We start from the raw sequence: 14,689 nt of genomic DNA, 5'->3' as shown, positions 1-14,689 counted from the left end.
AGCAGACTGCAGATTTGTATTTCATGAGATGTGCAGTTGGTGTTAGAATTACTCCTCCCGATTAAAACTCTCTGTTTTAAGAAAAAAACAATTTAGACTTCACATGCTATTACATTAACTAAAGCCACTTTTGAAATAGAATTTGGGGAAATAAGTACAAGAACTATGGATTTGCTTTAAGCCACAGAAAATTACAGAGATGAATGCTGCTACAGCAAACACACTGCCTGCCATCTGACAGCACTCTTGGACCAAACACTGCCATTCAGAGCTGCTTTCACACAATACACACTCTCTTCCTCTTGTCGTGCATTACTGCTTGTGTGACACTTTGAGACCTCACAAGGAGATCTGCTGAATGGGAGGCCGACAGAACAGAACTAGACAGTGTCAGGTTCAACACTGAAGAGGATTTTAACATTTATTACAGGGTATCACTTTGACTCTCAATGCTATATGTGGCCGAGATGAACGTCCACCTGGCAGAGCTGCACAAAAAGGCACCTCTCCAGAAGGGGCGACAACACTGTTACCAGATAAGCCACCAGTTAGACACTGGGCAGAGCTTTTAACTCATCTGGAGAGCAGACAGCTAATAGGATTTCTTAATGGGCTTCTGTCAGTTTCACTGGGGCTGATGCATACTGCATGTAGGGATCTTCTCCCCAAATAGTGCACAGCATTCCATAGAGAGCTCCATTACCATCTTGCCTCATGCTTACATAACGTACCAGATGGAAAGCCTGAAGTTACACGAACAGTCACAAAGAGGTTAATCATTAAATTCAAACTTTTCCAGGGCAGCAACAGAGCTGACCTCTTGAATAAATTGAGTTTGGATAAGGTAGCATCGATTTTCCTAAATAGGTTTCATTACTTAACTCTAGATTGCGATTTCTTTTGACAGTCTGAAGTTAGAGTAAATCCAAATGCTTTTCCTATTCAACCAGCAACCAACTCATTTGAAATGCAGAGAATATAACAGACCTCCCTCCCCTTCACTGCTCTCTCCCCTCCAAGAGAAATTGAACTTCATAGACCTTCAAACCTCATGGAAAAAAAAGCAACAAAAAAAAAAACCTCTTTTGAAAACCCTCATCTTTATTCCAGAAGCCTTTCTTGCAGCACTGAAAGCCCAATGCTTATTTTCTCCCAACTACTTTTATCTCTGCATTGTTCTTAACACTTCCTTAGAAAAGAGTTTCTCTAGCAAACAGGTGAATCATTTCAATTGGGCTCAAGGAGCCCCAGCCAGCTAAAAGAAACCACGCAGGCATTCAGATATGTCACACAACCTCCCAATCTTTCTGACTCATCTTCTGCTTTACAACACTGAGCTTCCTATTTTCATTTTAAGAAGATACCTCAGAACCCAAGAGCTGTCCATTTCAAGCTTTTCCATTAAACAGAAGGGTTGCTTCTCTACCTTGTTCAAGTACAATAGGAAGCATCCATAAAAGCAAAGTGATTTGTTTCTGATTTCCACCAGGTACTCCAAAATGTTTACTGAGCCTCAGCAAGTGCATCCACGACAAACAGGGTATCCAGGGCTGTGCCTAACTTTCTGAACTCACCATTCTGATTCACATCCCTGGGAAGGTGCAGCTTACTTAGGTAATGTCTAAAAAAAACACAAACTCTTGCAAATCTTTTGGAGAAAAGGGATGGCATTTCTAACTCTCCTATTTTGCCTCTTTCACAGTTAAATTTTCCCCCCCAAGCAGCCATCACTGATTGCATTCACTTGAATTTTTATGTAAGCAAGTGTTGGAATATGAAATGCGGTCAAGAGATGGATCTCAAATCACAGGATATATACCTTCTACAGCTTGTGTGCGTCTCTGCGGAGAGCAAGAACAAAAAAATAACAACATGAAAAAGAAAGAAAAGCAGACAAGAACATGGAACCTTTTTGCTTAAGGTCTCTCGTGTCTTAAGAATGTATTAGATGATGTTAGAACACCTGAATTTCAGAGCATTACTTCAGAGATGGCTCCTTCTGCAGCTTTTTCTGCTGGAATATTTCACTCTGGCTGTCAGCCAAATCTTCACTACGCTTATGCCAAATAAATGATACCCAATTTCAACGACAGATGCTGTTGTGTTGACACATAATTGATACATTTATATTCAGGGCTCCCTGGAATTCTATAACAGCAACACTTTATTCACAGGAAATATTACCTGCAGCAGAACTCCAAGGGACTGCCAGCTGATGCTGCTACACTGCTGTACTGTGAAGGCATCAGTAACTATTTGGGACTGGCGGAGACCAGCAAGTTTCTAGGGCCATGGAAAATAAAGGGGGATGGCCCAGCAGCGAAAGTTAAGAGGCCCCACCAGAAACCAGCTTGCTCACAGAAACAGGAAGCCTGAGAGTTTCCAACACAAGGTGCATGTCCCCTTCCTGCAGAGCTCATAACTGCGCAGGAGATGGAGGTTACAGGAACTCCACAGCACTGCACTAACAGGTACGTCTGTAATCTCCTTCTCTCTTTGACTTCCTTGGCTTCCTAGGCAGGAAACTCATTAGCAACCCTTACAAATATCTTTGGAAAAGGTATGGCTCCAAAGAAAACACCACATATCCCCACCTCGTGTGTGCACTCTCCCGTAAACAACTTGAAATAAAGTTTCATAAGTGATATTTATATTGGAAAGCAAATACGTCTCCGTAGGATTAATGAACACTTCAGCACTTATTGAAATTACAACAGGAAAAAAAAAAGCAGATGACAATACAGCCCGTGCCTACAATCTAACTTCTCTATTTTCAGTAACAGCATCGTAGTATTTTCACACAACAAATGAAAGTGTTCACAGGAGGAAGATATTCAGCAAAAAACGCATGCCCATTCAGCTTGAAAGAAAACAATCCTGTATCTACTGAAATCTGGCACAAAAGGTGGCAGCAAATAAACACCATAGAGCAGAATTTCCTGTCATTTATCCAGCCTGCAGATGTGGCTCAGCAAACGTGCAATGTCAAAAACCCTGCCACGATACTTCTTTTTAATTAAAATAAGGCTAAGCTTAAAAATATATTTGAATTACATTATATGGGGATCAAAGGAGTTTGAAGCTGACAGATGATCAGGAATCGCTACCTGGAAATCTTTTCAGCCCCTGGAAAACACATTTTGTTGGCTGTTTCTTAAACTGTATTTTAGAAGACTGAACACAGCCCAGGAAGCTTCACAGCTCACAGGACCTTACCTAGCTCTCAGGTGCTGTCCTTGCTCTTCTGCTGGTACCACGGGGAAGACTGAATCCTCCCATCATCTTCTTCCTTATACTGCATGAAAAGGGGACTGGATACACTGACATGGATTCTTCAGACTCTGCACACCACAGCCATTCTCCTTAATTCTTCCTCTCCTGCACTTGTAAGGGTTGCTAAGGCCAAAATCTCAGACTTCACAGGGAACCTCCTCTTCAGGACTGCCCAGCACACAGTACAAAGATAAACTTGCATAGGGAAAAAATACACATTTACCATCAGAAACCCCCAATTATTGTTTAGTTCAACAACAAGGGATAGGTAACATACTCAGGACTGTGCGAAACAGAAAGTGATTGAAAAGGTCAAAAAAAGCGCATTAAGCAGAAAAGCTTAAGGGGCCAATGGGTTCTTTTCACTGCTGCAAAAGAGGCATTGGAAAATCAACCTCTGCCAGGAAAACACATCCAGATAATAAAAAACTAAGCAAAAAGCACAGAGGTACCTTAAAAATAAATGAATGAAGTAAAGTAAGTAAAACAAAGCAAACAATCAAAATACCCCACAAAACAGCTACAAAAAGGCACTGAAACGTTCCAATGCCACAAAAGACAGAAGCTCCCCCTGGCATCTCAGGATGAGGACAGCATGTGAACAAATCTCCATGCAGTTTATCAAACTGGGCACAGGGCACGTATAGGTCCCAGCCTTCCACACTCCTACTCAGAGAAGGCCAGAAGCAAGCCAGCTCCAGCCCTACAGCTGCAGCCATTTGTTGGAGCAGTGCTAAGCCTAAGCTAAGAGGCCAGCCTCTCAGCACTGCATTTTTATTGAGCGCAGGACTGAAATAACAAAGCTGGATGGCTTACAGACAAGATCCAGCCCCTACCTGCTGATTTGAGTGCAAAGAGAGAAATGCAGGCCAGTTGGTAAGACATGGAGCAGCTACAAGCCAGCTCTATTAAGAGGGGCATCGTTAGACAGGGAGGAACTCCATGTTAATGCATACAGACCAACTTGAATATTTCCACTTGTAACTGAATTTCCTGTGAAGATTTATTCCTGCAGGCTTCTCTGAGTGCTTGAAACATCCCCTGCTCTACCTTAAGCACATACTAAATTCAAACTTTCTTTTTTTTTTACAAAAGAAAACCACTGTGTTCGATAGTAATAACCCATTCTACTATTAACAAAAGCACGGATTCAAGAGGTCAAAAGGATTCTCACTCCTACTTCTAACACTGGTTTGTGTCGTACTCTGGACACAGAACAGAAAGGTCCCCCGTTCTCATTCTCCCACACAGGAAGCAGTGCTACAGCTGAAAGACATGGGGAAAAAAAAAACAACAATAAAATGAGTGTATACAAATCTTTGTCCCTTCTCCCAGTTTATGCTATAAAAAGTAAGCTGTTGTGTGCCTGTTAAAGATTACTATACAATGAGCTAACATGTTAAATGAATTAGCAGCAGAAAGGAGCCAGTTTCAACTTTCAGAAATGTAAGATTTAGAAGTAGCTCCTGCAATCAGATGTCAGAGCAAATCTTACTTTTACAGACGCTGTTTTCTATCCTGTTGAATGTTTGTCTGACGGCTGTGAGAACCACTGGAACAATGGAGGGAAGGAGGCTGAGGCTGCAGGCTGAAATCAGCCCAGCTCTGTGGCCAGGCTTCTGAGCAGGACTATCAAACCTAAACACTCAGGCAAGAAGTTGACACGCACCCCTTCCTTCAGGCTAGGGCCCTTCAACACACACAACACAAGCCTCCAAACACATCACTCATCCTAATACCACAGCTACAAGCTCCACCTTTAACATGTCAACTCAGGAAAGCATTTGTTTTTTGTAATCCTATGCAGCGCTGCCACCTAACCTCCCCTCACACCACTTGGATAGATGCTTATTTCACAGTTTCTGTCCTAAACTATCCTTAAATATAGTAGTAAACTTTCCCACTCCAAAGTGAGCTGCATTTACAGCAAGACCCCTGCCATGGCAGGCATGCTGCATTTACAGCAAGACCCGATGCAGTAACATGCACAGGTCTCTAGAAAATGGAGTTTTGAGATGCAAAGAACTTCAGTGAGTTTCAATAACGGGTTTATGCAGCATGCCTGCTCTTCAGACCTGCTGCAAAGCACTGCACTGTGGCCAGAGAACGGCCCTCTGTGTACACAAAGCCAAGGTGCCAAACAAAATCAAACTGACAGAGGGTGTAAAAACAGTGCGAGCAATTTATAAATAGAAAGCAGTCTGAGAGCATGACAAATATACACCCCGAGGTCTGCATCCAAGGCATAATTATCCATACCACAAGCACAGAACAAAGCCTGGAATCAAGATGGGCTGTATGCAAGACTTTTCTGTTTGGCAATGTAAGCCTCATGGAGCTTTACTAAAAACCCTCACACCTTTATCAAAGAACCTAACTGAAGGTAGATACTAATGGAGCATTGAAGCCTCCCACCTCAGCCTACTTAATCTTTTCACCCACTTTAGCCATCATATAGCTACAGCTCAACTCCCTTTCTGTAGTATATTTGCACTCTTAATAATTTTTTAGAGCTACTCACGGCACAGGAAAAAAAAAAAAAAAAAAAAAAAACCACACAGCTAAACAAGTGCTTGTGAACAAAAGTACCACCTCAGTAAATCGCCCCAACCCAAATGGATTGGGTTTGTTGCTGCCAGAGTCCAAAGGGTGCCAGTGTCAGTAAACACAAGGCCAAACATTCTGCACCCCCCCGACCCCAGCAGCTCATTCCAGCCCAGAGAAGTCATCTGTGCCTGCAGCAGGGCAAGCCACATTTCTGCTCTTCATGTGACAAAGACACCAACACGTTTGCTTAGGCAGAAGCAGCTTTTGCACTGATGCTGCTCTTTATTTTTCACTCTTTTTGTGAAATGCAGAGACAATTTCCAAGCAAAGCCTTTGGGGAAAGAGCTCTACTCAAAATCACTGGTCCTCTGTCTGGCACAACAAGAGCAGAGAATGCAAATTAGTTTCAAAAAAAGCAGCTGGCAATCAATAAGAAAGGGCTGGTCTCCAAAAGTAAAGCTGGGTTCCTCTAAGGATAAGAGTTAAAAGGCAAAAAATATAAGAAGATGAAAGTAAAGGAAGAACAAATGTAAACAACATTGTGGGAGGGAGGCACAGAAGGAAAAAAATATACATCTAACAATACAATTGAAAAAAATCAGACAAAGTGACAAAGAACAGCTGGGGGTAAAAAGGGAAGAAATACGCACACAACTGGACTGCACAGAGAAGGATGATTAAAAAAGGTCTAATGCAAAACATGCGGAGGCCAAACAAGATAAAAATAGTGAAAGGGAGCAGATAAGAGGCTAGCTGGCATTAGGGCTGAAGGCAGCAGACACGAGTTCATGTTCTAGCCCGGTTCCCAAGCACTGATGAGTCTGGTAATGAGCATCAGCATTCCTTCTGCTGCACAGCTGGCTAACTCACCAAGCTGTGGCCGCTCGCCTCCTGACCTTCTGCACAACCCAGTGCCCACCTGCATGAGCCAGAACCCACCCACTTTGCCTGCAGGCAAAGTCTTCTTAAGGCCTCTCATGCCCACCGGCAGCTGGAATAGACTGAGAAAAGCCCAGCAATATCGTTACCACCTGTGTAAAGGAGAGTTTACGCACTGAGTCTTCCTATTATTTTGTCCCATTTTTAAAAGCCAGTTGCAGAGGAAATACATCATGGTCATAGCAGCCTTCCATTGCAGCTATCCTAGACAATGTTCAATATAAAAAGGAAAATAAAGGTATTTTGGTACTGATAGCTAGCCCTACTCAGAAGAAACCAAACAGAAATTAAAAAAAAAGACTCCCTCATACTGCAATTCAGTGCCACAAATCACTGACACTGATGTCTTCCATCTGCACACTCAGTCCTGGTTTCACTGACACTCTCCACCAAACGTTTGGAACTCAGGTCGCTATCTTGCATATACTTTCAGTATGGCATACCAGCATCAAGGAAGGCAAGCAGGTATTTTGCTCAAAAGCCCTTCAGCCCCAAGGAGTATCATCAACAAACTGCACAAAATGCTGAAATAGCATACAATAATTAGATAGGGTGAACAGTGGTGTCTTCTGCACTCACGTAAAACTGCAAGGAAGGACTTATCAGTGCACTGTAGTTATTTAGATTAGGTTTTGACCAGCATGTTGATGGATCAGAGAGAGGTGGCTCTGTCAAGTCACTATTATGTTTAAAATTATGCTTACACTTTCATGACTCCTATGAAAAAAGATTGTTTAGCTTGGAGAAGTGAAGGCTCCAGGGAGACGTCATTGTGGCCTTCCAGTACTTGAAAGGAGCTTTTAAACAGGAGGGTATGACTGTTTACGAGGGTGTATAGTGGTAGGACAAGATGGAGTGGTCTTCAGTTGAGACAGGGGAGGTTTAGGTTAGATATTAGGAGGAAGTTTTTCACACAGAGGGTGGTGACACACTGGAACAGGTTGCCCAAGGAGGCTGTGGATGCCCCATCCCTGGAGGCATTCAAGGCCAGGCTGGATGTGGCTCTGGGCAGCCTGCTCTGGTGGTTGGCGACCCTGCACTTAGCAGGGGGGTTGAAACTAGGTGATCTTTGAGGTCCTTTTCATCCCAGGCCATTCTGTGATTCTATGATAACTCCCATACAGAACAATTTAAATGCTCTGTATCCTATGCTTCAAGAAATTCCACAAGACTTCTAATGACAAGACTGATCAGAAACTTCTAGCCACACTGACATCTAAAAGCACAGAACTCTCACTTTAAAGGAGAAAGAAGTAACTAACTTTTTTGCAGCTAAAAGCAGCATACAAGAAATCAAGTGAAGCTAGACAGAGGAGAGTGAAAAACCCTGAGACCAAACCAGGGATAGGGCAAAAGGCGACAAAGGGAACAGCATCACACATCTCATCCCCTCAGAATACCCAAAGGGTTCACAAACACCCCATCTCCAGCTGTTTGCCATAGCCAGTACAGAGAGCCTGCTTCCTCTGTTGACTACAGCAATTCCTGCGTTTGTCTTAACAAGAAAAAATCTCTCACCAACATAAAGAAATAGAGGGCAGACCTGCAGCATTGCAGAGGTTCACAGTGACAACCTCTGGCCCACCACTACTGCTAAGGCAATGACAGCATTTAACAGCACATCTCTCCAAGGCAGCAGCACGTGAGATCTTTGTATAGTGAAAGAGATGCCCTTCCACATTAGCATGGCCTATTAGCCACAAACAGGATTAAGAGCTCAGCAAATCCTCACAGAGCCTACATCTGTCAACCTAACTATTTCCCATATGGACAGAAAGGAAGGTAACTTCTCGGCTTTAACAAGCACTTAAGGGAAAGCTGATACTACAATAATTAAAAAAGCAAAACAAAACAAAAAAAACCCACACAACTAAAGGAAGGGGAGGATCCTAGGTATATAGCACCTATTTATCATATATATATATGATAAATCGCCACCTGGTAAAAGAGCAGCCCTGCTGTTGGCTTGGTGCCCTCCACAGACTCACCTCAGAGACCTCTCAAGAAGATCACAGCCAAGATCTGCTTGCCAGACATTTCTTGAAGCACAGCAGTCAAGTGTCAAAAAAGCAGAGAAATCCAGATCTGCACACAACACAGAATGCTAAGAGACAACATGGGCATCAGTCATCCATAGATATTCCTTGCAGTGCACGATGGAGGGGCTAACAGGAAAACAGGCAGATTGTTCTGCTCTGGAGCAGGCAGACCTAACAGCTGAGTCAAGAAATGCCAGGGCCATTCCCAAGCAACTCGGACTTCAGGAGCAGATAGGACATGGAGCTGTGAGGGTATGGCAAAAACAGCCCAATTCAGCAGAGAGAATTAGTGTTCAGTTCTCTCAAACCCTGATACCACTGCAAAAGATGAACTTATCTTCCTGTAAGCACAGTCCTCGTGACAGCACCGCTCCCCGCTGAACCAGGGCTGTGACTCCTAGTGGAGAAACCTTTTCAGTTCCCCTGAACCACTGCCTCTAAGTAGTGCACACACCATCAGGCCAAGTCCTGCTGGATTCAAAGCTAACAGGGAAGGGAGGAAGAAGATGGAAGAGGAATATACGTCACAAAAACAGAGGAGGAAACTGCCTCACATCGCACATGAAGTTCTGCAGCCAGATTTACTGTCCAGCCTATTTACCATCCCATAAGACAGCTGATATCACCTAATCAGCATGTACATACATACAGGAGCATTTCACTGTCTAATGCACAGAGAAATGTTATTAGATTGGATTAAAAAAAAGAGATTATTTTGCTAGCACACTGCTCTAGGAGTGACTAGAAGAAACAGCCCACTCTCTGACCTGTTAACAGTACACACCTCCAAATGTGCAGCTAGCAAGTGTGACCGACAGCCACCTCACACAGTGCGAGCTGTGCTGCAGCCTGCTGCTCTGGGATAGCTTCAAAGCCTCACTGCTCCTCCCCAGACAGATGCAGTCATGCAGTCACTGATAAGAATGACTCCAGTGAATTGGTCCCATCACTCTGAGAGCACTGGTCACAGCACAGAGGGATGCTCCACACGCTAAGGGCTGTACAAACAGAGCTTTCCAAACCCACCATGGCAGCACCTGAAGATGCTGTTGGGAAGAATATAGGAATGTAGTCAGGGCCTGCAGGGATGCAACAAGGAAGGCTAAAGCCTGTCTGGAATTGAATCTGGCTAAAGTGATAAAGGATAATAAAAAAGGCTTCTTCAAGTATGTTAACAGCAAAAGGAAAACTAGAGAGAATGTGGGCCCCTTACTAAGTGAGGGGGGGGTTCTGGTAACGGGGGATGCTGAGAAGGCAGAGATACTGAACGCCTTCTTTACTTCCGTCTTCAGTGAAAAGGCTCTCCCGCAGGAATCCCACACCCTGGAGGTTAGGGAGAGGGTCTGGGGAATGGGAGACTTCCCTTTAGTCAGGAAAGAGGACGTGCGTGAGTGCCTAGGCAGTACTAAGGTCCACAAGTCCATGGGACCTGATGGGGTGCATCCACGTGTGCTGAGGGAGCTGGCGGAGGTCATTGCCGAACCGCTCTCCATCATTTTTGAGAGGTCTTGGACAACAGGGGAGGTCCCTGAAGACTGGAGGATAGCCAGTGTCACTCCAGACTTCAAAAAGGGCAAGAAGGAAGATCCGGGTAATTATAGGCCTGTCAGCCTCACCTCCGTCCCTGGAAAGGTGATGGAACAGCTTGTGCTGGATACCATCTCCAGACAACTGGGAGAAAAGGAGGTTATCAGGAGTAGTCAGCATGGGTTCACCAAGGGGAGGTCGTGCTCGACCAACTTGGTGGCCTTCTATGATGCTGTCACATGCTGGGTGGATGGGGGAAGAGCGGTAGATGTAATCTACCTTGATTTTAGAAAGGCGTTTGATACTGTCTCCCACGACATCCTTATAACAAAGCTGAGGAAGTGTGGGACAGACGAGTGGACAGTGAGGTGGGTTGAGAACTGGCTGACTGGCAGAGTGCAGAGGGTCGTCGTTGGTGGTGCAGAGTCTGGCTGGAGACCTGTAACCAGTGGTGTCCCCCAGGGCTCTGTGCTGGGTCCGGTCTTGTTCAACATCTTCATCAATGACCTTGATGAGGGGATAGTGGCCACCCTCAGCAAGTTTGCTGATGATACGAAGTTGGGAGGATTGGCTGACACGCCTGAAGGCTGTGCTGCCATTCAGCGAGACCTGGACAGGCTGGAGAGCTGGGCAGTAAGAAACCGGATGAGGTTCAACAAAAGCAAGTGTAGGGTCTTACACCTAGGGAGGAATAATTGCATGCACCAATACAGGCTGGGGGATGAGCTGCTGGAGAGGAGCTCTGCAGAGAGGGACCTGGGCGTTCTGGTGGACGACAGGTTGGCCATGAGCCAGCAGTGTGCCCTCGTGGCCAAAAAGGCCAATGGCATTCTGGGGTGCATTAAGAAGAGCGTGTCCAGCAGGTCGAGGGAGGTGATCCTCCCCCTCTACTCTGCCCTGGTAAGGCCTCATCTGGAGTACTGTGTCCAGTTCTGGGCTCCCCAGTACAAAAAAGACAGGGATCTCTTGGAAAGAGTCCAGCGGAGGGCCACAAAGATGGTGAAGGGCCTGGAGCATCTCCCCTATGAAGAAAGGCTAAGTGAACTGGGTCTGTTTAGCCTTGAGAAAAGAAGACTGAGAGGGGACCTGATCCAGGTTTATAAATATCTGAGGTGTGGCGGCCATAGCGGTGAGGCCAGTCTCTTTTCAGTGGTACGTGGAGGCAGGACGAGGGGAAACGGACATAAGCTGCAGCATAGGAAGTTTCGCACGAAGGTGAGTAAGAACTTCTTTACGGTGAGGGTGACGGAGCACTGGAACAGGCTGCCCAGGGGGGTTGTGGAGTCTCCTTCTCTGGAGATATTCAAGTCTCGCCTGGACGCCTACCTGTGCGACCTGGTGTAGGGAACCTGCTTTGGCAGGGGGGTTGGTCTCGATGATCTCTAGAGGTCCCTTCCAACCCCTACAATTCTGTGATTCTGTTAATGGCTCATTTTAACATCTATCTATCAGTGACGCCCGTACCCTTCTGTACCTTTTGCTTTGGGTCAACACCTTCATTACAACCTGGCTGAAGAGCAAAAACCTCTGCAAGCCCGTGCTGGAAAGAGCACTGCAGAAACAGGTGGTTCCCAGAACATCCTGTCATAAAAGCACAGAATCACAGAATGGTTTGGGTTGGAAGGGACCTCCAAGATTACCTAGGATCAACCCCCCGCCCCGGGCAGAAAGAGTACATGACAACAGCACCACACATCATGCTGGTCAAACTTGCTTCTACATTTCCCACACAGCACAAGGGAAGGGTGCAGCCCAATCTGCTCCACGAGCGAGTTGTTCATTTATCTGAGAAAAACGGCTGAGGTTTCCACGTGCGATGCTTGAGGACAGCCCAGACCTGCTGTCCTCCTAACTTCAGCCTCACAGGTCTGCATGGTATAAACAGGCCTCTACAGGACAGAGAGCAAAAAGTTCTTACAAAAGCACTAACAAGAAACTCATCCCACTTTCTTTTTTTTTTTTTTTTTTAATAAGGCAATGGGGAATTCCCACCAGACTTTTATTCCATTATAAAGAAGCAATCTGAACACAGCTAAAAAGAACAGAGCTTTGCAGATGGAGGCGGGAGGGGCTGGCACGGATATTGGGAGGGGACCAGGCAAGGGAGACCTCCATAGCACTGAACATTTCTTTCCCCCCGTTTTAATAGCAGATTTGAAGCTCGGGCGCTTTAGAAATACACACGGGAAGAAAACGACTTGCTCTCCAGGTGCCCAATAAAAAAAAGAGAACAGAAGAAAAGCTCCGAATTGCGCTCCTGTCAGCGCTCGGCGGGGACAGCGCCGGAACAAACGGGAGCCGCGTTGAGATACAGAGCGAATCCGCGTTTCCACGTTCAGAACGGATCACCTCGGTTCCCCCCGACCCGACTCACCTTTAAACGCTTTTCTGAGCTTCCCCAATCCCCCACCAGGCTGCACAAACGCGGCTCCCCGCTCGTCTCCCACACGCGGCCGGAGAACTGAAATTCCGAATAAAGTGAGGGCGGTCGAGGAAGCCGCAGGGCTTTCTAAGAGCAGTTCTCCTCGTGGGTCCCCGGAGGGGCCGCGGCTCAGTCCGGCGGCACAGCCGCACACCGCTCCGTCCCGTCCCGTCCCGTCCTGTCCCGCCGCCGCCCTCCCCCCAGCGGGCCGCCCGCAAACTTTGCGCTTCCTCCTCGCAGCGCTCCGCCAGCGGCGCTGGGAGCCGCAGCCCGCAGGAAGTCGGCCCGCACGGAGCCCCGCCGGCGCCGCGGCTCTCCCGGAGCGGCTCTCCCCACCTCGGGACGGCGGCCCCGCGCACCCTTACCCGGAGTTGCGTTCGCCTGAGAGAGAGAGAGAGGGGCAGAGCGCGAGGCGGCCGCCGGCAACTTCCCCGCTCCGCCGCACGTGGGGCTGAGGCGCTCCGCTCTCCGCAGAGGACGTGGCAGCTCCCTCCTCCTCCTCCTCCCTCCTTCCGCGGCCGAGCCGCGCAGCGCCGCGCCGGAGGCTCCTCCCGGCCCCGCTGTGGCAGAATGCGGGGCGCCCTCTGCCGCATGCCGGGGGCGCTGCCTGCCCGCCGCCGGGGGGACGCGGCCCTGCGGCGGGAAGCGGAGAGAGCGGCCGGCATGGCGCGGGGCCGCGGGTGGGTGGGAGCGCTGAGGGGAGACCCTGTGGTCCTCCTTCGTGTCAGACTAAACGAGCGGGGTTCCTCTGCCTGCGGTACTGGGAGAAAAACTCTCTTCCAACACAGGTGGTGTTGTGTTTATTGGTTAATTAGAAGTGAGAATGCAAAAATGTAGGTGGAATTACAGTGTATCAGCAGGAGGGAAGCTTGTTACACACGCTCTGAAGAAAGTGGCCCAAAACAAACAAGAGAGCTCTCAGAATGTCCTCCCAGAACGGGATGAGGACAGTGGGAGGGCAAGGCGGCCGAGGAGCCCCACCACAGCCTCAGCTGTCTGAGCCAGCAGGACTCAACATCTGTGCCATAGAATCATAGAACGGCTTGGGTTGGAAGGGACCCCAAGGATCATCAAGTTCCAACTCCAGTGCTACAGGCAGAGCCACCAATCTCCAGATTACTAGACTAGTAATTACTTCAAATTACTAGACCAGGTTGCCAAGGGCCAAATGGGTTGGGTTGGGTTGGGTTGGAAGGGCCCTTAGAATCCACCCCATCCAGCCCCAGCCTCATACCTGGGCTGGTTGGCACCCAGCAGATCAGGCTGCCCAGGGCCCCACCCAAACACAGCCTCTCTGGGCACATCTATGGCTCAGGATGGCTGCACTGCAGACATGCTCTGCTTTCATAGTGAAGAGAAGCCTATTGCTGTGCTCCTGAGGAGACAGGAGCTGCAGCAGGAAGGAAACAAAAGATCTCAGACATCTATTTGCATTTTCTTCTTCACAGGATTACGCGTTTGGAAAATACGTGATGCTGCCCAGGCTGCTTGGCTTCAGAACGCCTGACAGAAGTTTGCACTGAAAAGGTCATTCAGGAGGGATCTGCCCATCCTTCAGGTTAACAGCAGGCACGAAGCCGCCCCCACGCTCACTGTGTGGCAATGCGTGGTGCCTTTCTTAGAGCTTAGAATGTTTCCTGGAAGAGCATTCAGGTCAGGCACCTTGATGTGGCTTCAGCTCAGCCTCTCACTGAGTGGTATCACAGTGTCAGGCTGGTAACTCCCACTGCACTGCTCTGCTGAAAGCATCCACTGCTTCCAGCTGGGGGCAGATGTTTAATCTCAAGGTGCACTGCCAATGTGAGATTAGAATTGGACTTTGAAGCTGTAAAGAAGCACTGCTCCTGATGCTCCAATAACGCTGAATTGCTTAGGGCTAAAGCAGAGAAGAAATCAAAACTTTATATAATAAAAGTAAAGCATCCCTGGCACTGTGGTTATC

At 47.3% G+C, this 14,689-nt stretch overlaps 1 protein-coding gene across 3 annotated transcripts in view; it reads right to left on the bottom strand.

Moving 5' to 3' along the window:
- Nucleotides 1-13,431, bottom strand: part of SMCO4 (single-pass membrane protein with coiled-coil domains 4) — a 29,514-nt gene extending 16,083 nt beyond the window's left edge. The window contains exons 1-4 of one of the 3 annotated variants that reach the window (XR_014881128.1): nucleotides 13,113-13,431; nucleotides 12,700-12,786; nucleotides 8,748-8,844; nucleotides 3,217-3,468 (exon numbers count right to left, since the gene is read on the bottom strand). Coding sequence is in view for 1 of the 3 variants with exons in the window: in XM_085216378.1 (XP_085072504.1) it covers nucleotides 12,700-12,786; nucleotides 13,113-13,412 (387 nt within the window). In the remaining 2 variants the exon portion in view is untranslated. The remainder of the gene's footprint in view (nucleotides 1-3,216; nucleotides 3,469-8,747; nucleotides 8,845-12,699; nucleotides 12,787-13,112) is intronic. The other 2 variants (XM_085216378.1, XM_085216380.1) reach the window with 2 other exon arrangements.
- Between the last annotated feature and the right edge of the window lie 1,258 nt (nucleotides 13,432-14,689).

The sequence above is a fragment of the Meleagris gallopavo genome, chromosome 1, assembly GCF_905368555.1.
Source record: "Meleagris gallopavo chromosome 1, MGAL_WU_HG_1.1, whole genome shotgun sequence".
Lineage (NCBI taxonomy): Eukaryota > Metazoa > Chordata > Aves > Galliformes > Phasianidae > Meleagris > Meleagris gallopavo.
This window is presented reverse-complemented; position numbering and strand designations above follow the sequence as displayed.